Below are 21736 nucleotides of genomic sequence, written 5' to 3' on the forward strand. Positions count from 1 at the left end.
TCAAGCTCATTACCAGCTTCTGTGTTAGGCTAATTAACAACCACTACCACAGGCTCTGGGGACAAAGAGGGGTGAGTGTTAGTCACATCCGTCAAACCAGTTACTCTGTCTCACTCACACTTCTAGTTTTGTACTACTGTGTGCCACTCCAGACACCATCGTCAGCCTTAACTTGAAGGAATAGTTACACATTTTAGGAAATAAGCTTATTGGCCTTCTTTCTGAGAATGAGGTGACAAAATGTTGTATTATTCCTTTAAAGAAAGGCAATTATCACACCAAACATATTCATGCTGTTTCTCTTAAAGGGACAGTTCACCCCAGAATCAAAAATACATATTTTCCCTCTTACCTGTAATGCTATTTATCAATAGATTGTTTTAGTGTGAGTTGCCGAGCCTTCTCTCCAATATAATGGAACTAGATGGCACTCAGCCTGTGGTGTTCAAAGCGCAAAAAAAAACAAAAAAAACATTAAATTTGAAAAACTCAACAGCAATGTCTCTTTCCAGAAATCATGACCTGCTTACTGAAGATAATCCACAGACCTTGTTGTGAGCAGTTTCATGTTGGAACTATTTTTTTATTTCCAAAATACACTCGCCACCGTATCACGTGCAGAAGGAGGTGTGCATCTACTCATGGACAGCTTGAGATGTGAACATTTATAGTGTTGGGCAGTGGCGACGTTACAAACTTAACCACATTTCTCAGTTGTGTGGTGGTAATGTCACTACTTTCTGAGTCAAATAGCTTTTCAACAGCAAAGTTGATTCATTGACCGAGTGGCGTGGTAGCGTCCACAGAGGTTACAAGCTATTTTTCCCAGTGCCACACCGAGACATGTAGATGAGGGAAGCACTTCCACATGACATCACAGTATTAGACAGTATTAAGTTTATGTTCTAATGTACCAAAAAAACAAAAGTTTTAATTTAGGTCTGCCATTTTGTATTGTTTATATTACTGTCTATTATTATTACAGTTTTACTGTTATATTGTTACATATATTGTTTTTTTATACTGAAAAATATATTTTTGAATTCTGTTTTTGAATTGGTGCCAGAGCCAGATAGCCTACTATAAGAGGCCAAGACAGAGAAACGTATTAACTAGGAAGAGGAGAGAGACCGAGAGAGAGCAAGAGGCCGACTGATGATGTCATGTTATAGGAGGACATGTTCAAATGTCACAAAGTCTTACAAAAAAAAGAAAAGAAAGAAGAGGGGAAATAATTCATGTTTATGTTTAATTTAAGTCTGTTATTTTATAGTAAACAGTGTTACTGATGATCTAGTTCTTCCCGGTGAGCTAACAGTTGATGCACGCTTCCCTCTGCGCAGTGATACAGTTGGCAGGTGTAGTTTGGTAGAAAGAAAGTAGTTCCTAAATGAAACCACTTACAACACAGTCTGTGGATTATTTTGAGTAAGGAAGTCATGGAGAGAGACACTGCTGAGGAGTTTTTAAATGTATTATTTTTGGCGCCTCGAGCACCACAAGCCGAGTGCCATCTAGTTCCACCTTATCCGAAAGAAGGCAGACATCTCCACAGCCAATTTTTCCAACACTCAGCAGCTGTGAACTGTACCTTTAATTACACACTATTAGCCACTGACATCTCCAGAGAGTATCAAATAAGGGGTTCTGGCAGAGTTAAAAAGAGTTTTAATATATGAACTCTCCCAAGTTACTGCTGTCATTCTGACAGTTCCTCCGCTATGACATGAAAGCAGAGTCCGTCGCTGCCTCTATCTCCAGACCTTACAGAGAACACTAAACATCACAAACTGTCATAACACTTCCTGCCATCACCATACATGGGGCTAAAACACACCCCACGCCTGCCAGCTAACAGGTGGGACCACATGTGCCCTGAGGTGTGGGAGTGGAGTGGGAGGAGGGGCGGAACCAGGAAGTAGCATCAGCCAATGACAACTTGACGTATGGCACCGGCAGCATGCGAGGCGGGCGCCGTAACCGAGGGCGCCTATAAATCCTGCGCTAAGGATGAAAGACTGCCACAAAGGAGATTAGTGTCCACATCAGCTAATGAGGTACTATATCAGCGCAGCCCAGCACCCGCAGTAAAGTACACACACCCACGCACACAAGTGAGCACACACACATATACAGTACACACATGCACACGCGCGGAATGCTCATACACAAGTGCATTTGCAGACGCCCAAGTGCACTGTATTTGTACGGTAACACATGGAACACTAGTCCTACAAGCAAGAACAATGCATGATGGGCTACACACACTTTCTCCTACACACACACCTTCACACTGTATAAACACATACACAGGAGCAATGTCTACAATCACATAGGTAATTAACATTGTAAATAAAATACTTTGGCTCCCTACAGACGTTACAGAAGGACCAGGTGAGGGCCTCTGTCACCAGACCAGGTGTACATTGCCCTGACACTCATACACACCCAGAACAGAAGAGATGTCACACAGAAGAACCCAGGTACATGCTAATTGTGACATTTCATAAAGCATGTACTAACTGTGAAACCCAGCACCGTCAGTCACACACTGATCTTTCTGACAGAAAGTACTCACAGTTTCTACTTGTGACAGTTTACTATAGTTGTTAGGATTGAGCGAGTACACCATTATCTGGATCTGTGTCTGGGATTATTTATCCAACTCAATTATCTGTATCTGTACTTGAAATCGGCGGAGTTTCAGTCACAAGTAGGTGGGGTTTAAATTGAAACTGGGTGGGACCTAATCGGAAATTTTTATTTTCATCCTGAAATTGATAAGGGTTGGGTTCCTATCATTTTTGATAGGAAGAGTAAGAGATTAAACACAGGGACCCAAATGAGGATTCCCCCTCAACAGAAGTACAGATATTGACACATTTTACTTGTATAGTTCTTCCAATAGAAAACAATGCGGTCAAACTGCTTCTCTTTCAGAATACCACCAATTTAAACAGGAGAGAGAGAGAGAGAGAGAGAGAGAGAGAGAGAGAGAGAGAGAGAGAGAGAGAGAGAGCAGGTACTTATACACTTCTCTCATAATAGGAATGTGTTAATATTTCATTGTGTGTTGAAATCCCATCCCAGTCTCCAGCAACCACAGAGTTGTAGTCCTGCAGTTTAGGGTGGTCATGACACTGCACTTCCCCTCTTTCACCACTAAATGTCTCTAGATAGCAAACATAGCACCTGGTAATGTAAGTGTGTGAGTAGTTGAGTGAGTGCTTTAAGTGTGCATGTGTGTGAGAGAGAAAAAGAAATCAAGGGAGGAGATTGTGTGTGTTTGGTATACACGTTTTTTAGGTTTAATCTGGCAGGAGATTTAGCCAGTTTTTCACTACGGTGTGAACCAAGACTAAAGGTGAGATAACCACTGTGTGGATTGCTAAAAGTCTTTCACAGTAACAAAAAAAAATGTCTTAATTACAGGAATATCCCTTTAAATAATGATCCACTTCACAAGGATCTCAAAGATACCAAACACTATCTTTCAGGCAGAATTATGTTATGCACAAGACATGCAGACATCTAATGTCCATTCAAGCAGTGGTGCAGCCATAAAATCACAGTACAGCAATTGTTTTTTGGCTTTATTAAAGCATTGGAACAGGGAGAATAAAATGCATACTTTAAACACTGAGGTACAGTAGGGAAGAAACATTTTTCTAACTTTAAAGCTATTTATAAGATTAGTTAAAGACAGTGGCACCACCAGGAAGTTTTCATAGGGGTGGCCAGATAGAACCACTGAAAATCTTGGGGTAGCACAACAAAACCAAAAGCCAATTTGGTTTCAGGAATTATATCATACTGTTGAAAACTATGTCAATATCAGAGTGAAGGAATAACATACTTTGGTTTGTTATTTACAGTAAATATTACGAATTATCTGATGTTCACAGACTAATACCGGTGCAGTTTACATTTTGAGTTCCACAACAACCCGGTTTTGATGTGTTTTGTATCTGTACATGCTAGGTGAGTTTTTGTTCCTCAACAACGGCTGGCCTTTTCCTAAAAAGACAAATATATGGATGGATGGATGGATGGATGGATGGATGGATGGATGGATGGATGGATGGATGGACATTGACTGTAAGGAACAAAATACTGGGAACAAGCTGTCTCAAGTTGGGACCCATGGGTACCCAATAGAACACATTTTCATAGAGTGGTCCTGAAATGAGTCCTAAAACCCAGAAATAAGTTAGCACTTCAGCACTCCCAGTTCCTTCACCTCAAAGTCAATGTGCTTTTTGAATGTGTTTTGGTTAGGTGCCTGAAATAAGGTCTGTGGTTAACAAGCTTAAGAGACTTTCACATTTTGTTCTTCAAAATAAAATATGTCTATAAATACCCCAATGTAGTATTATGAAGCTTTTATGTGTCTTAAAAAGGCGGTTGCTAACAAGTGGCTAAATGAGACTACAGAACATTATCATGCCGACCACGACTTTAAAGCTTAGTGGCGGTGGCAATGTTGAAGTCATGCAACTGTGGTGTAGTTCGTCAATAGCCTAACATTAGTTTTTTACTTCTGGCAATTGCATTTAGGTTTAAAAAATCATAGTGAAGTTAATTAATGAAGATTATCCTGCAGAACAGAAGGTTTAGGTATCATAAACTTGTGTTTGCCACAGAGCTTTTTTTCTGCAGTAATCCAAAATCCATTCGAAAAAACCCCATTGGGTTTTTGACAAGGGAACCGGGGCGATGTGAACTTCAGTGTTGGCCTACAAAAAAATGTCAACCCTGCAACACTCTGTTCAGACATCTTGAGGTGATAGTTCATGGGACACCAGTGAAAATTGCGATGCCAGTTGTTCCCTTGCCAAAATTTAGCCTAACTTTGGAATGTCATTTAGCTCCCTTCCTGACAAGCTAGCAGGGCATGGTTGGTACCAATGCATGCCTTAAGTTGTCTAGTTTCAAGATGTCACTACCTTTGTGCTTGCTTAAAAANAAAATGTCAACCCTGCAACACTCTATTCAGACATCTTGAGGTGATAGTTCATGGGACACCAGTGAAAATTGCGATGCCATTTGTTCAAAATTTAGCCTAAATTTGGAACGTCATTTAGCTCCCTTCCTGACAAGCTAGCAGGGCATGGTTGGTACCAATGCATGCCTTAAGTTGTCTAGTTTCAAGATGTCACTACCTTTGTGCTTGCTTAAAAAATTTGCATGCCAAAGCCTTTGTATCAGGGTGGCCATGACCCCACCAAAAAAATCTTAAAAAAAAATATATATATATATATCAACAACAATTTAAGGATATATGGTAACTCTCAAATGTAACTTTGTGCATTCATGCAAATTATGTTGGCCTTGTGTTACTTTTAGTTATTAAACCTACAACATACATAAACTACTTTTTAAACATTGACCACCTTTTCTTAACCCAACAAAAGTGTTTATTACGCTGATGAAAGACCAAAGGCTGAGTTCTCTGTGTCAGTAAATAAAGTGCATTTATGTATGTATGTATGTTTGTATGTATGTATGTATGTATGAGAAGCCTACATGAGTATGTGAATGTGTCTTCCTTGTTTCTACAGCACTGCACATCCAAGGGTGTTTGCACTTCAGTGTGTGTTTGTATGTGCACACTACCATACAGTGAGAATGTGTTTGTGTGTGTATGTGTGTGTGAGCCTGCTTTCATAAGGGAGTATACAGCAACAACCGGGAGAGAGATGGCCCCCTTAAGACCAGTCAATGAGAGATGGACGTGGAGACGGACGCAGCTAGCGAGACTGGCGATCAATAGTAATCATGAGGCGCTGTGGCGTTAACAGCAGATGACACATCGCTCAGGCTTTTCTAGTGCGCTGCACCCCGACACAAAGCGGCACAAAGCCATAATTCCTTGTAGGCTTAGATCAATAGATATACATTTGCACAAGTATCAGGCGCATAGTAAGATTATTTTTTAGGTATTTTTCCTTTAGTTGACATTCCTCTCAAGTTGACATTCCTCTCAAGACTAAGTTTTTCAATCAGAGTGGCTGGTCAGCTTACATGATGGTCATTCGTCCTTCAGCCAACAATACTGCGTTAGAGGCATTTTGACCCAGACAAGGGTAAATGGCACTCTATGATGCTTGGAACAAATCTACGCAAGCATGACACAGTCTTGTCTCTGAGCTCATAAACACCTCCCCCAGGACAAGCTGTTACACACAACTATCACGTTAACATGATGGAGAGACAATTGGACAAACATGATGAATGAACACGCTGAGCCCCCTGTAAAAAATTCCTAAAAGTAATACAGGAAGTGGCTGTGAGGCCCTGAGAAGAGGAGTACACCGGAAGAGTAAATGTAAATCCTATTATAAACAATGCCTCGCTGACTGATAGTAGGCTGAATGTGTATGATTGGTGGATGTATGGAACATGTGCGTTCTTCCCCAAATTTTTCAAATGAAAATGCCAGCTGCACCGTTTGTACGTTTATTTTGACAAAAACTTTGCAATTAATGAGCAGTAACTGTACATTTCCTGTGAAAATTTTTGAAAAGTTTATTTTGAAAAGACACAATTGACACACCTTCCTTGGGAGTCCAAAACTGAGGCAGGTGGGGTACCTAGCACGTCATAGATTGACGTGAAGGGCCGCTGACAAAGTGCTAATGTGTCATGAGTTTATTGTTAAATACAGAGCACAGAGGCACTGAAGGCAACACAGTCTCAATCCAACCTCATCACATATCGAGGTTTGGTCATGAACTTCCCACATCGAGATATGATGTACAAGGTACCCTGGGTGCGTTGGTTGTTGATGTTCTGGGCGAGATTGTCAATTTCAGCCTGTTACATGCATTGTCTGTTTTCAAAATACTCTTCGTTTTCACAGGAAATGTACAGTTTGCAGTCTCTTTCAAGATAAACGCACTACATCAGTACAACACCGTGAATTGACTTTTTTTTTTTTCTCAAAAACAGACTTTGTTACCTTTAGGCAACAGATGCACATGGTAGGGTTAAGGCAACAAAAACACATAGCTGGGTTTAGTGAAAAAAGAACAGGGTTTGGCTTTACAATCACAGGTGGTTGTTGGACCCATCCACAACCCCTCCCACCTGCTCTACTTGGACTTTTGCCACCTTAACTTTCGTTGTTGTTACGCCTTGTTTCCCCCTGATGCCACCAGGTGCCGTTAAACAATAACGTCAAACAGCCGCGTCTCATGCCAATGTGAAAGGACAGCTTTTTTGTTGGTGTCTAACGTCAGGAGTCACTTACCTAGCGCCGGTTTTCAAGGAATTCAGAGTGAGACTGAGTTGCAGAAGGGCAACAAGGTCCACAGCAATTTTTTCGGCTGAGATACTTTGGTTGTGTCTGGTTGCTAGTAGTACATCACAAGTTTCATCATGATACAATATTTTATTGATTATTTGGATAACAATAATCTGACAAGATACAAATTTAAATCAATTTGATTCAGTGGCCTGTGATTGACACAGTATGAGACAGTGTCAGTTAATATTCTCTTCGACTTTTTCATGGCAGCTTACTATTATCTGCCTGACTCTAGACTGCTAAAATGGTTTGAGTGTTTGTGACGGAAGGAGGTGTGCTTGGACAGTAATGATGACAAAGACGTGCCATGGGAATTTCAAAATAAAGGCGTATCTTAACGATGACGATGTATATAAATGTTTTCACTTTGAATTGCTAATATTAAATCGTAAATGATTGAATCAATATATCAATCCAGATCGATGTATCTTTACACTCCTGCTATGATACAGAGCATCCACGTAAATAAAAATGTCAGCACAAGGTAGAGTTCTTGCTCTTGCTCTTGCTCTTGCTCTGGATGAAGGTACTCAAGAGATATGCAAAATATCTGCACCATCCACTCTCACAACTTGTCAATCAAACAAAGACTCTGCATCTGAAATAGTATAGGGTATATTAATACAACTAACATTACGTCCATGGTTCAGAGCATCAGTGGGCTGGAAACACCAGTGGATGAAGCAGCTGTGCCAGTAATTCTGAATCAGAATTGGTCTAAAAACAGCCATCCACCAGCGCTGAGTTATAGTCACATAAAAGCACAGACCCCCCACAGAAATACAGCCCTGGACATTACAATTAGAGAGAAGAGAGGTGTTAGTGAGCATGCGTGTGTGAGAGTGTGTGTCTGCACACGTGCGTGTGTGTGAAAAAGCAACACACAACACTTTTCTCTGGTCTCCCATGAGAGGAGGAATCAGGACTTCAAAAATGGCCCTTTCTGTGAGAAACACTTGGCTTCAGTACAACAACACACACTCATCTCTCCACGAGAGCACAGCCATCACTGCAGATAATGAGCCCTGAATATCATTAGCACAACACACTGGGCTGCATGCACCACACACTGTATATCGTTATGCTTGTTAAAACATTATTTATCTATCTCTCCATCATCGACTTTCAAAAATGTTCTTTGAAAAGCAAGGCAGCACCCTCTTCACAGTTCCTTCAGTTAGGCCTGGGCGATATGGAGCAAATCAAACATTTTTTACCAAATACCTCAATAATAGTATTGCGTCAATATTGTAAGGTTGACTACTGGTGTTTTCACAAAATATTTACACAATGTGATTTCTGATAAATAATCTCCAGTAATGTCGATATAATGACGAAGCTGTAAAGGCAAAGAACAGCTAGAAGTCTGGTAAGTTCAGACAGTGATATCACTTTACTGTGATGCAGCCTTTAAAATCAGGAAAAGACAACACTTAAGATATTAAGATATCCAAAATCTCATATGATAGTTAGTATAACATCAATATTTTGCCCAGCCCTACATACACAAAATGAATACAGTTGAAAGACAAGCTGATGTTAGTAAAAGAAAACATAGTAGCGATTAAAGGGACAGTTCACCCCAAATCAAAAAAAAAAAAAAAAAAATTGTACCTGTAGTGCTGTTTGTCAGTCCAGATTGTTTTGGTGTGAGTTGCTGAGTGTTGGAGATATTGGCTGTAGAGATGTCTGCCTTGTCTCCGATAAAATGGAACTAGATGGCAGCTTGTGGTGCTCAAAGTGCATTGCTTCAGGTTATGGATCGCCATCTGAAATGTCTAACATCTCAGAGAAGTAACGTCCAGGAGGTGAAATAAAAGTGAAGTTAAACTTTACTTTGTGTGCTACATCCTCCCAGGAACTGACCTCAAAGACCCACAGAAACCCAGTTTGAAAAGCACTTTATTAAAAAACAGTTATACTAATCTAGACCACAAAACACACCGGAAGGCTACATATCACTCAGGCCCAGAAATATCCTTGCCAACATTTTCACTTTAACTTTGAGTGTTTAGTTTGAGTGGAGTGGAAAAAGCGGGCAGAGTAACTTTGCACTTTTAGACCACTGTGCCAGGCAAGATTAATCAATCCCCAAGTAATTAAATGAATCCATGTCCAGCTATACAGCCAGCGCTACATAAGGCTTCCATTCTGCCAAAACTTTCCTCTTTAGAGCCAGTGATTGTTGTACCGAGCTTTAGAGAGGGAGTGAGACTGCTATGTACAGCACACCAAAGCACTCTTGGACAGTCGTGGCGTTCAAGCCCAGCCAAGTATCATCAAAGTGCCGGTTTGGCAGCTGCCCTGAGGGATGGCAGCCAAGGCCAAGTAAGGTTCTAAACCTGACACAACTACACAAGCAGAGGAAGGTGTTAAAGGCATGTCCGCTGGGAACGTTTCTCCAGCAGCATCGTATCGGATGTTTCTGCTTAACTCTTGTTTAACCAGGCCACTCGACGGAGGAAGTCTACAGTGATGGAGCAGGCAAATACACCGAGCACTTGTGTGTCACAAACCCCAAGAAACAGGCCACACTGTCCTCCATCTGCACATCGGCCTGTTAACTCTACGTACTGCTGGGTTTGATGGGTCCAAGCACCAAGCACAGCCATGGTTTGATATTTTGGGATCCTGGCTCATTCACTTTCTTGCTGAGAGTTTAAGAGTTATCACAGTAACTTCCTGGGCTCCCTGTCGGTAGCTTGGCAACCTCACAGGGATGACAAGGCTTCAAGATGACACTGTACCAGGCCAAAAAGTGGTGCGACACATAACCTCCTATACTGGTGAGCTTTAGCAGTGCTGGTAGTTGGATTTTGCTGATTCAGACAGCGCCATTGTTTCCAGTCTTTGTGCTAAGCTAAGCTAACCAGCTGTTGTGAGAGTGGTGTCAATCTTCTCATCTAAGTATCGACAAGAAAGTGAATAATTACATATTTGACAAACGTCTGCTTTGTAAAACTGAACAATTTTTTATAATATTTATTACAGCTAGATAGCGACTGTATGTAATCAAATCTACTTTCAAGTGGCAGTTCAGACAATCTACAAATTAGACTTTTTGGTCTCAGAAAGATGGACATTTCCTTTCCCAATCTCACTACAGTATGTGGGCTACATTACTAAAAATGGTTGTGAATTCTTTAAAGTGTCTTTAAGGTTTCTAATTTTCATGTCATTTTTTCTTCAAAGCTTTGAGTGGCACAAATGAATTTATCATTAAAGTATATTCTGTTGGAGTTTAGGCACAACCTTACCATTAAAACCTCACAACCACAGTGAAATATGGTTCAAGCAACCATTTTAGCTACAATGCTAACTTGTGACAGTCAAAGATTTTAGGTGCAGTTAACACGGATTAACAAAAAAAAAAATACTGTAGGCCTACACCAGATATCAATGTGTCTTTGAATTTAGATTTTGTTTACTCATCTACTCATAGAGCGTGACAGCGTCAGATGTAAACATTAATGACATCTGCCTTGACTGAGCTGTAACATTAGCTAGCTCAGTGGTGCTAGGTTAGCTAGCTTTCTTCTGCGCAGGGATACCATTGGTGGGTGTAGGTCAGTAGAATGAAAATAGTTCCTACATGAAACTGCTCACAACAAGGTCTGTGGATTATCTTGCGTAATCGGGTCATGATTTCTGGAAAGAGACATTGCTGTTGAGTTTTTCAAATGTATATTTTTGGCGCATTGAGCACCACAAGCTCAGTGCCAACTAGTTTAATTGTGTTTGAGAGAAGGCATACATCTCTACAGCTGATATCTCCAACACTCTGCAACTCACACCAAAACTATCTAAAGAGATAAGTAGTAGTACAGGGAAAAGAAAAAAAATGAAATATTTGGTTTTTGATAAAAACTGTCCCTTTAAATGTTGACAGTATTATGAGTGGGTTCCTAATCTGGGCCTTTCTTCATGGAGTTTGCCCTTTCTCCCCATGTTTGCACAGGCTTGTAGCCACTTCCGCCCACACCGTCAATTTTTACTTGCAAAATCTAAAATTGTCCTTTGTGTATTGGTTTGTGATCTAGCTATGAGGTCCAGGTTGTTTCCTTGCTTCATATGCATGCTGGGTGATGTTATAGGAATATTAGTAGGTATGGCAAAACAATGAATAAATGGATTGTTTTAAATTTAGATGCAAGATGATGCAGTTTAGTCCAGGAGATCACTGTATATAGTAGCGATTAAAGTATCTTATTAGATGACATTACATGCCGTGTGACATTTCAGGCTCCTACTGCTACTCACTGTTGCCACTACTGCTGCTTCTACTGATACAACTTGTACTTGGGATAATAAAAGACACATGAACAGACAGAAAGACTGAAGGTACTCACACACATACATACATACTGTCTGAACCCATTAAGACGGATTGTCTTAAAGGTTGCAGGCAGAGTTCTGTGGTCCAGAAAAGAAAAAAAAAAAAGCACAGCACTCACCACTTTGTCCTCCTGCAGCCCAGTCAGCCATCCATGTATAATGAAAAGAAAGACAGAGAGAATGTGAGCAAAGATGATATCTGAAAGCATGACAATGATCCTACCGCCCTACCAGTAACAAACACTGTGATACACAGATATTTGAGTCTCCAATAGCAGTTACCACGCGGACTCCTAAATATCAGACTTTGTTTGGGAGTTGTGAACTACATGTAATTAAACATAGTTTTACTACATTTTGCAGTAGCTTGCTGGTAGTTTGACTACATTCTTATTTGTATAGCAATTCAAGTAAAATTAAGAAACTTTTTTGCCATTTTTTGTATAATTATCTACTGAAACTACAAACAATTTGGGCCCATAAAAGAAAAGGAATGTTTTTGTTTTTTGTTAAATTTCATCCTGACCACTGTGCAGGCATGCCCATGCAATGCATTTCTCAGGCAGATTTCTCACAGCTTCTCTGTGCTGATTAAAACAGAAATGTTCCTTCAAATTTAATAATTCTCAGTCATTTATCGGTTACAGGTTTGGGTGTGGATGGGACGGCATCTGGGTCTGAACCCAGGGGATGGAGAAAGATGGCAGATTGGGGATGGTGCCCTGCCTCGTCCCCCCTTAAATCGGCTGAACACGATGAAGTTATTTAAAGAATACTTGTTTGTGTTTTGGGAAATGTGTTTATTTGCATTCTTTTAAAAATTTAGAAGAGGATATTGATACTGCTCCCACACAAGATTTGTACCAATAAGTCTAACTTACAAAATGAAAGTAAATGTGAGTGTATGTCATGATATGCAACACTTTTAAGTACTAAGACAAATAACTGATGCTGTCAATTTTCTGGTGTCAAATTATACGGTATTATTTTTCTTTCATGATTTTTCTCATCATTAGCTATTGCAACAAAAGTATCATATCAAGAAATAAATGTAATCTAACAGTAGTACTTAGTATGTCAACGTTTTGTTCAAGATAGCATCTGTGTGCGTGTGTGTGTGTGTGTGTGTGTGTGTGTGTGTGTGTGTGCGCGTGCAAAATCCACCTTTCAAACACCTTCTCCCACTGAATGCAGCTGCCACCCACCCCAACCCACGACCCAGGACCCCACAGATGAACTCTCTCTCTATATCAGCCAGTAACTAATTAGGATGTACTTTTGAGTGTGTGTGTGTTTGTCTGTGTGTGTGGGTTTGTGTGTGTGTCTGAATGTGTGTTTATATGTGTGTGAGGTCATTAAATGCCACACTGACGATGCAAGAGAAAGGGTGGGAGAGAGGATGTCACTTATTTCAGAGAAAGACTCGCCTCTGGATGCCAACACACACACACACACACACACACACACCCCGACACCCTGCTGTGCATGTATAGGGCACCTCCGGACCCCTGGGAGACCAAGACAGAGTGGGAGACCACCCCCTCCGTCCACAGCTCAGTCTAATGCCCAATTAACCTTTACCAGCTCTTGCCTGGGTCACACACACACATGCACACATACACTGCATTCACACACATGGGTGGAAGCGCACACAGATACACACACCCCATAAACAGTACACATCAACACAAATCCACAGCGTACTGTACACCCTTATACACACATAAAGACACACATATGTGCCATGGCTCATCACCTCCACCTGAGTTCTAACAGCTGAGGCCCTGGTATAACCTGATTGGCCACAGCTGCATGTGCAATAAAAGTATTAAGCAAAGATTCGGATTCCATGACGGATATGGACTTGTGCTGCCCTGCAGCTGGAAACAAGACTCACTATGTAATCTCCCCATTAAGAACAATTCATTTAACAGTTGATTCAGACTGCTGTGCATAACTGTTGTAATGTGTGTAAATTAACAACAGAGATATATCCATCACTAGAGGTGTTTGGCAGTGTGTATTTATCTGCAGCGACTCTGCCCTCTGTCTGGGTTTTCTTATTTTCTTCTTATTTGTGTTTGGGCAATTCCTGGGCACAGTGCACAGGTAAAGTCAGGACTTTATAAAAATGTAACAACCATGTGCCAAACTGTATGCAGCATGCATTCAAGAGGAAGCTACGAAAACCATGGACACAGTGCAGAAAAAATGCAAATACAGCGAGGCTAAATCCCCAGGTGGATAAACCAATAGTTCCTCATAGTATACTTTCAACAGACAGTATTATTCATTAATGAATTTAGTTTTATTTTTGACTTGACTGATAACCTTTCACTGCCTTTGCTCAGTTGTGGGCCTTCATATATATTTCCCGCTAGTGGAAAGAGCCACTACAAATCAATACAAAGTTAGTCTGAGTGATCAACTTGCTCCCTGATGGAAGTGGTCTCTTCCATGATGACAACGTCCACATCCACAGGGCATGATGGCTCACTGAATGGTTTGATGAGTATGAAAATAATGTGAATCATGTGCTATGGCTTTCACAGTCATCACATCTCAACTCAGTAGAGTACCGCTAGAAGATTTTGGAGTAATAGAAATCTGTAGTTTTATTAATATAGCCATCACTAATCACAATATGAAAATGATATTATAATTTGTGGTTTCTACAGGATACATATGAGTAAACGACCATGAGAAAATGTTGCCCAATTACACTGACACACTGTGGCTCATCATCCATTACCGTGTTGGACCGAAGGGACACTCGCCCTCCGCAGCGGGCGCAGAACTTGGTCTGGCAGTACGAGCACAGGTTCCCACAGCCGTCTGCGAACTTGGTCTTGTGGCAGATGCCGCAGGTTGGCGCGTCGTCCCGGTGAACGGCCGAGCCCGCTGCCACCGTGGCCTGCCGGATCACCGTCTCCCTGTAGCTGGACAACTGCTGCTGGATACCTCTGGAAGAAATAAGAGAGGAAACATGAATGCTTTGGCAAATTTGAAAGTTGTTCTGAATTAATATGTAAAGACAAATACATGCAGGTGTCATTTGATAATCAATTCATATGTACATGTAACATAAACTTCAGGGCAATTCATCCACATTTGTTGAGATATTTCACTCTGAGTCAAAATTGTCAGCCCTGTTGGTGATGCTACAGAAAAAGTCAGGAGGTCATCAAAGTCATTAGGATACATTGTCTGGGAACCATGAATGTCTGTTCATAACTGTCCTTAAATCCATTGTGCAAATATTGAGATATTCAGGCTGTTGGCATTCACTGTTCGTATGTATACCTACAAACAGTAATGCATCAAAATTTGTTTTCAACCAGCATAATCATGAAGGCTGCGATCACGTGATAAATGTGCTGACAGGAGTGAAGACGGAAGTGGAAAGTGAGAGTCCGTCTAAGGAGGCAGGTTGGGTGACAGATGGGTCAAACAAACACACAACTTTCCCCCAGAAGACCAGTGTTATGTCCCGTGTAAAACCAATAGAACCTTGAGTTATTTTAAGGTATGTCGCCACGTCGTTATGGTACGTTAAGTTATTAACTTTATGTTAAATATGTAACCTGCTAACATCCAACCATTTCTCTTTTCTAAACCTAATCTACGCAACTTTACGTTAAGTACGTCACATGACAACGCCAAACCATGATTCTATTCCTTAACCTAACCTAACCAGTGGGGGCACTAATTTGCTAATTTGATGGACGCTAATTTGCTAGATATCATACAAACTGTTGTATGTGCATTTTTTGAGTTTTTTTGATGAATATAACAAATATAGAAAAGCATTGTATTTCACGTTGCCATCTGCTGGTGGTCCATCATGATAAGAGTATGTATGAATAATATGATGTTAATTCCACTACAGAAGAGACCTGATGATCACTAAAATTAGGTGAGGAAAAAAATATTGATATCGGTATTGGTTATCGTCCAAATTAGTTGTTATATATCAGCATATCAGATATCTGCAAAAAATCTAATATCGTGGATTCGTACAAATGACCAAAACTTGAGCTACTGGTGATGCTAGATGAAAAGTCATTGATCAAGAAAGTCATTATGGTTCATCCTCTGGGGCCAAGGCTTTCAGTCCCAATGAAAAACCGCTAGATGAAAAGTCAGGGTATCACTAAAGTTATGGGCATCCTCTGGAGACCATGGATGTATGTACAAAATTTCACAGCACTCCATCTAATAGCTAGTGTGGCTAAAAATAGAAATATATGAAGAAATAAACATTGTGGATGATCTCCTGTAAGTAATAGGGATGAAAAATCATACGCCATACTGCTCTTTTGATCCAATTAGTTTCATTCACCATTCAATGGTAATTCCATAAACTGTGATTGACTACATATCACACAAGTTAAAGGGTGATCAGATGAAATAAAAACTAGAAAATAATAGTAAGAGTTTTTATTGGATAAATAATAAATAATAAATAAATAAATAAATAAAGGGGAAGAGAAGTGAACTGAAACCAGAGAGTGAAGGAGACAGTCGTTGCATTAAGTCCAGTCAATATCACCGTTCTCTGTACTGTTTGTGTGTTTTGGTGCAATCAACTTTTTTGTGTCTGCTATTGTTTCAGGCTGCTTTGCAGACACGAGAACTCTTCAAATCGATATGAGAGAGGGAGGGGAAGAGTATTGGTTTTATCTAAGGCGTTACAGTATGTTGATTAATTGGATTTCACACTGTGGAGATTGAGGAGAGAGCAAACAGAGGGGAAACAGACCAAAGAGGAGAAGAAGTGATCGGCTGAGAATCACAGGAGGAGAGGAGATGCTGTGCATTTTTTAATTTTATGTAGTCTGTCTAGTTATCACAACTTCCATCTGAGCGGGCAGATCAATTATGATCCCATACAAAGATGGCATACTTTATGTAAATAAATAAAAGAAAAGACAACAATAGGTAAAAATTGGAAAAGAGGAAGTGGAGAGGTGAAAGGGAAAATGTACAAGGTAGGAAAGACAAGAAGAAAAAAGGAGAGAAAAGGAGATGAGAAGAAGAGATAAGAGTAGAGAGGGAAATAGTAGAGGGGAGGATACATAGAAAAGAAAGGAAAGGTGAAAATGAACAAATAGGGAAGAAGGGGAGATGAAACGAGAAGAGGGGGAGGACAGGAAAGAGGAGGTGAGGAGGGAGGAGGGGGAGAGAAATAGAAAGTAGAGAGGACAGGGTAAAGGGAGAAGAAATGTTATAAGAGCGGAGGGGTGAAGTAGAAGTAGGCGGAAAGACAGGAGGAGAGGAGAGGAGAGGAGAGGAGAGGAGAGGAGAGTCTCTAACATGTTTGCCCCTTCCCCAAATTAAAAACATCTAAAATAAAAATATGAAGATGACAAAAGTCATGGAATTATTCATATGAGTATCAGTTTAGACACACTATATAACTCCCGATATGCATTTGGCAATCCATGACAATGCATGACTATGAAATCATATATTAAAAAAGGCACACAAGTGACCTAAAACAAAAATTATTATTGGCTTCCATATCCCAAATATTAAACACAGAAGAAAACACTGAACATTTCTGTGAATAAAAATATTTTTCCACGATGATACAATGAGTTAGCTGAGCCATGCTGGACTTAAAGTTTAATATGAGCTCTGACATCCTCACATCCAATCACTACTCAGCCTTTCAATCCGCTCAAAACAGTGAAGAGCAGTTAACCTGATATGACATTGAAAGAATTTCATATCATCTGCTGCGGCTCCAGCACAGTACTTACAGACTGGGAGTCAGCGGTGCAGCTTCCTCCCCCATCAGCCCAGCTGGCAAAAACTACAAGCCCCAGCAGCAGAGGCCTGAGAAAAGGAAGTCCGACATCCAGTCGTTTGACAGACGAATCAACATCGCTCCGTTGTGTGTAACAGGACAAACTGTTTCTCTAAATACACCCTGAAGAAAAGCCTTCAGAGACTCAGCGGACCCAGTGGGTGAAACCCTACCTGCCCCTGGAAATGTTACCACCTGCCCACACACACACACACACACACACACACACACACACACACACACACACACACCTCACCTCATCTCTCCTCTTGTAATCTCTACACAAAAACAACAGCCACACATTTGCACACTTAACACACACTCATGCAAACCCACCACTGGTGATGTTAAGTGCACACACACACACGCACTTCCTGAGAGCAATAGCCAAAGGTCATGGCGAGGTCACCTGCTGCTGCAGCACCACAGGATTTACTTCCTGTTCCAGGGCTCTCACTGTGTCTCTCCTAGCCCCTGGCTCCATTCACAACCCAGTACAGTTAGACTTGTACAATATGGGCTGATAAACAGAGCCAATGTGATTGATTATATGTTCATTGATCAATACTACATTGGTTGTTCATGGGAAGCTATTAAACTGAATTGAATCTGATGATTTTGATCATCATCATATCATATATGTCACACATCATATACATTTTTTTTTTCTTATTATGATTACTGGTGTATGAATCCTGGTGGTCTTATTCCTTATTTCAGAGGCATTTTGTTGATGAAAGGTGGCTTCAATCCAAAATAGCTTCTATTGGTATTAGGTTTAATAAATCCACGTTGGCTGGATGGAACCACACTTGATATTAAATGCATAGAGGGACTCTGTGCATTGCTTCATCCCCACTACATCTCATTTCCCTCTGTCCTTGCTGTCATTGTCTTATTGGGTTCATCGAGTTTTTAAGATCCTTTCCGAAATACTTCCACTTTCCTATTCTGATGTGCATTACCTCTTTCTGTTGCCTATTCTATATTTCTATTTCTATCACCTCATAGCGCAGTTACATTTTTTTTTAAGTATTTTCACTCCATTTGAAAATCCTAAGTGAAAGTAGAAAAACACAGATATTTACTACAACAAAACTCCTAATGAAAACAGAACATAACTATGTGTGAGCCGGTGCTTTTATATACTTTGAAAATGTAATGACAGAACATACTGTAGAGAGTCATAGAAAAGGATTATAGTTGAACAATAAACCAAATGTGAAAATAAACGATAAGAGGAAGTGAGAGTGGGAAAAGGATGGAAAGAGGAATTAAGATTTTACTGTCACTACACTGTAACACAACATTATCCGGCCATGTATTGTGCTGGCCAATCAAATATGTGCGGAAATACACCAGATAAAAAAGCTCCTAGCATGTATCTTTAGCACTGTCAGTTTACTTCAAACCTCACAAGCAACTGTAAAAAGCTTCTAGAGTTGTAAAGTCCTCAAAGTCAGTCAGTCAGTGTCTTTGTAATTCCCAAACTAAAGCAAACCCAAAATCAGTGACCCCAGAAACTCTAATAAAGCCAAATGTTACTGTAACCCTGGTGTGCACAAACAAATAAAGGCTAGGTAAGAGACAATGAGGGGTTTTGTAGTTTCACTGTTAAGCTACCATCAATGAAAATGAATACATATTTCACATTACAAGCCTGGAGGGCTTTCATGTGAAACATACACCTGCTGGCTACTTATTCAGTGTAGGCCTAATACAATACAATAAAACATTCATGATGCTTATAATGGTTAGTGTTTGTTGACAATGTCAGACAGAGTTGATAAGTCAACTGTATGTTTATTACTGAGGTGAGAGGCACAGAGAACATGCAAACGCCACACAGAAGGGCTCAAACAGGCCAGGAGGCTCTTGCTGTGAGCCATCAGTGCACCACCGTGCCCGTCATTTTGAAATGTGTCTGTTCTTCCTCCCTTGTGTTTGTAAATGATGTGGGCAAAACGTCTGAAAGACCTTTCAATATAGTGCAGTCCAACATCATTGCAAACTATAACCTCAATAATGAACATACTGGAAGATGTTGCAAGTTTGCATTAACAGCAAATAGCACTCTATTCATTCAGATCTGAAAACAAGGAGAGCTCTTACATAAAATATGATAAAAACATGCTTTCTATAAAACAGACAATATTACAGAAAAGGCATGTTTTTAATATACACTTCAAATATTGAAAGGCCAGCAGTTGAAATACATAGGCTACACTTTAGAAATTATGGTATTCAGTCTTCAAACACAGACTCTGCCACTGTAATGGGAAACAGCACACAGAGTGAAAGACAAACTAAGTGATAGCATCGAGCTTAACATACAGTAGGGCTGTACCGAATAGTTCAGAGCTTCAAAGCTATACATCAGTGGCCTATTTCTGCACAGTTGCAAACAAGGATTAGGCTACATTAATATTATTAGTATTATCAGTAGCTGTTCATTGAGGGAGAAGGGGGAACGGACACAGACCTTCAGTCAGTGGCTGTAGCAACTCACATTCAAATCGTGCAGACCCAAGCACCAGCTGGGTATCTAATTCCAGACTGCCCCAACTCCCTGCTGGATCAGCAAACTTTATGTTGCTGCCATTACACTGGTTAGACCCGGAGCTGCTGCTGGCTACCTGCCCGCTGTGACCCCACGGGGAGCTGCTACAGTTACTACGTGAAGGTCCGTCTCCAGAGCGGCCAACTGCTCTCCTTCTCGCAAAGTAGTTGTGGGAGTGAGATGGAGGGAACGAGGGGTGCACTACCTCACTAATTCTTTTCTCATTTGTGGTCTGATAAACACAAAGCGAGAGTTGGGCAAGGAGGGGCTGAGTGAATAAATGTGCTGCACGCAGCTCTACAATGAAATAAGAATTTGCCCATTTTAAACAGTAAAAAGAAAAAAGAAATCAATATCAATAGTGATAATGTGGTGTGGCACCACAATTATATCAATATATGGGAAACACTAAATAGGCCTATTATTTTTAGAAATAAAGGCTATAGATTCCAGTGGTGGCTGCGTAGGATTGTTTCTGACTCATTTGATCCAAACATTTCCAATAACTCTAGAGCTCTGATAAGCCCAAGTCAAAATTAGAAATAAAAAAATCAGTGTTATCTTTTTCAAAATTCACATTTTTATCCAACAAAATATTCTTCTAATTATATATATGTTCTAATTATAACTATATTTGCTCTCCTGTTTTCCACACACAAAAGGAGACCCACACCTGGTGTTTATCCAATAAAGCCTTGCTAAACAGTTTGCATGGAGCCTAATATCCCTCATCCTAACATTTTCATTTATAGTCAATGCTAAACACACATGTAGCCTGACATCCCAGTTTTCAATCAGTATACCCTGTGCTAAACAGTTAGCATGTAGCCTGCTTCCTCTTATCCTATAATTTTCATTCAATATAATCTATGAGAAACAGTTAGCATGTAGCCAACTATCTCTCAACATGTTTTATTCAATATAGCCTCTGCTAAACAGTTAGCATGTAGCCCACTATCTATCAACATAATGTTTTTAACAATATAGCCTATGCTAAACAGTTAGCATGTAGCCTACTATCTCTTAACATATCATTTTTTTATCCATAGCCCATGGTAAACAGTAGGGCTGTAGTCAACCAAAGAAAATCTGGGTCGACTAAAGTAGCACATAATCTTCGACTAATCGATTAGTCGTGGGAGAAAAAAAAAAATCTGCACGTTTTATTTTTACTTCTGTGGTGGTGTCTCTGTGTCACTCTGCAGTTACACCTCCAGAACACTACTGGCGGTGAAGGACTGTGTTAAGTGCTGTAAAGTTTAGTTCAAATCCAACTTTATTTATATAGTTGATTCAAAACACACATTAAATATGGCATAATAGAGACAATTTCAAACACAAGTACACAAATTGGCTTCACTATAAATCGCAGAACTGACAGACAAACACTTGTCTTTATCTGGACACACTTCCCCCACCAATACAACATGCTAACGTTATTATGCCTATGGCATTTTACACTGTATAAATTAGCCTAGCGACGAGCTGAGATTTCCTCTGCTCATATGAGGCCAGGATAAATCCCGAAGTACAAATATGGGTGAATAATGTTTAGTTTTAGTTTAGATTAGTTTATTTGCACATAATGTTAAAAACAGACAGTATAAAATTTACAAGATTAAAAAAAGAAAAGTGCCGGAGAGGTCAGAAGCCACTAAAAGCTTATCAAAGAAATTCCCCTGTCAAAACATCAATGAAATCACATAATAGAGAAGAAAAA

At 40.2% G+C, this 21736-nt stretch overlaps 1 protein-coding gene across 1 annotated transcript in view; it reads right to left on the bottom strand.

Annotated features, from left to right (window-relative positions):
• LOC126406584 (regulating synaptic membrane exocytosis protein 1-like) overlaps positions 1-21736 on the bottom strand; it is a 131064-nt gene that overhangs the window by 75706 nt on the left and 33622 nt on the right. Inside the window, exons 3-4 of the mRNA XM_050070944.1 lie at positions 14397-14607; positions 11764-11775 (exon numbers count right to left, since the gene is read on the bottom strand). Coding sequence (XP_049926901.1) covers positions 11764-11775; positions 14397-14607 — 223 coding nt within the window. The remainder of the gene's footprint in view (positions 1-11763; positions 11776-14396; positions 14608-21736) is intronic.

The sequence above is a fragment of the Epinephelus moara genome, chromosome 19 (genome assembly GCF_006386435.1).
Source record: "Epinephelus moara isolate mb chromosome 19, YSFRI_EMoa_1.0, whole genome shotgun sequence".
Taxonomy (NCBI): Eukaryota; Metazoa; Chordata; class Actinopteri; order Perciformes; family Serranidae; genus Epinephelus; species Epinephelus moara.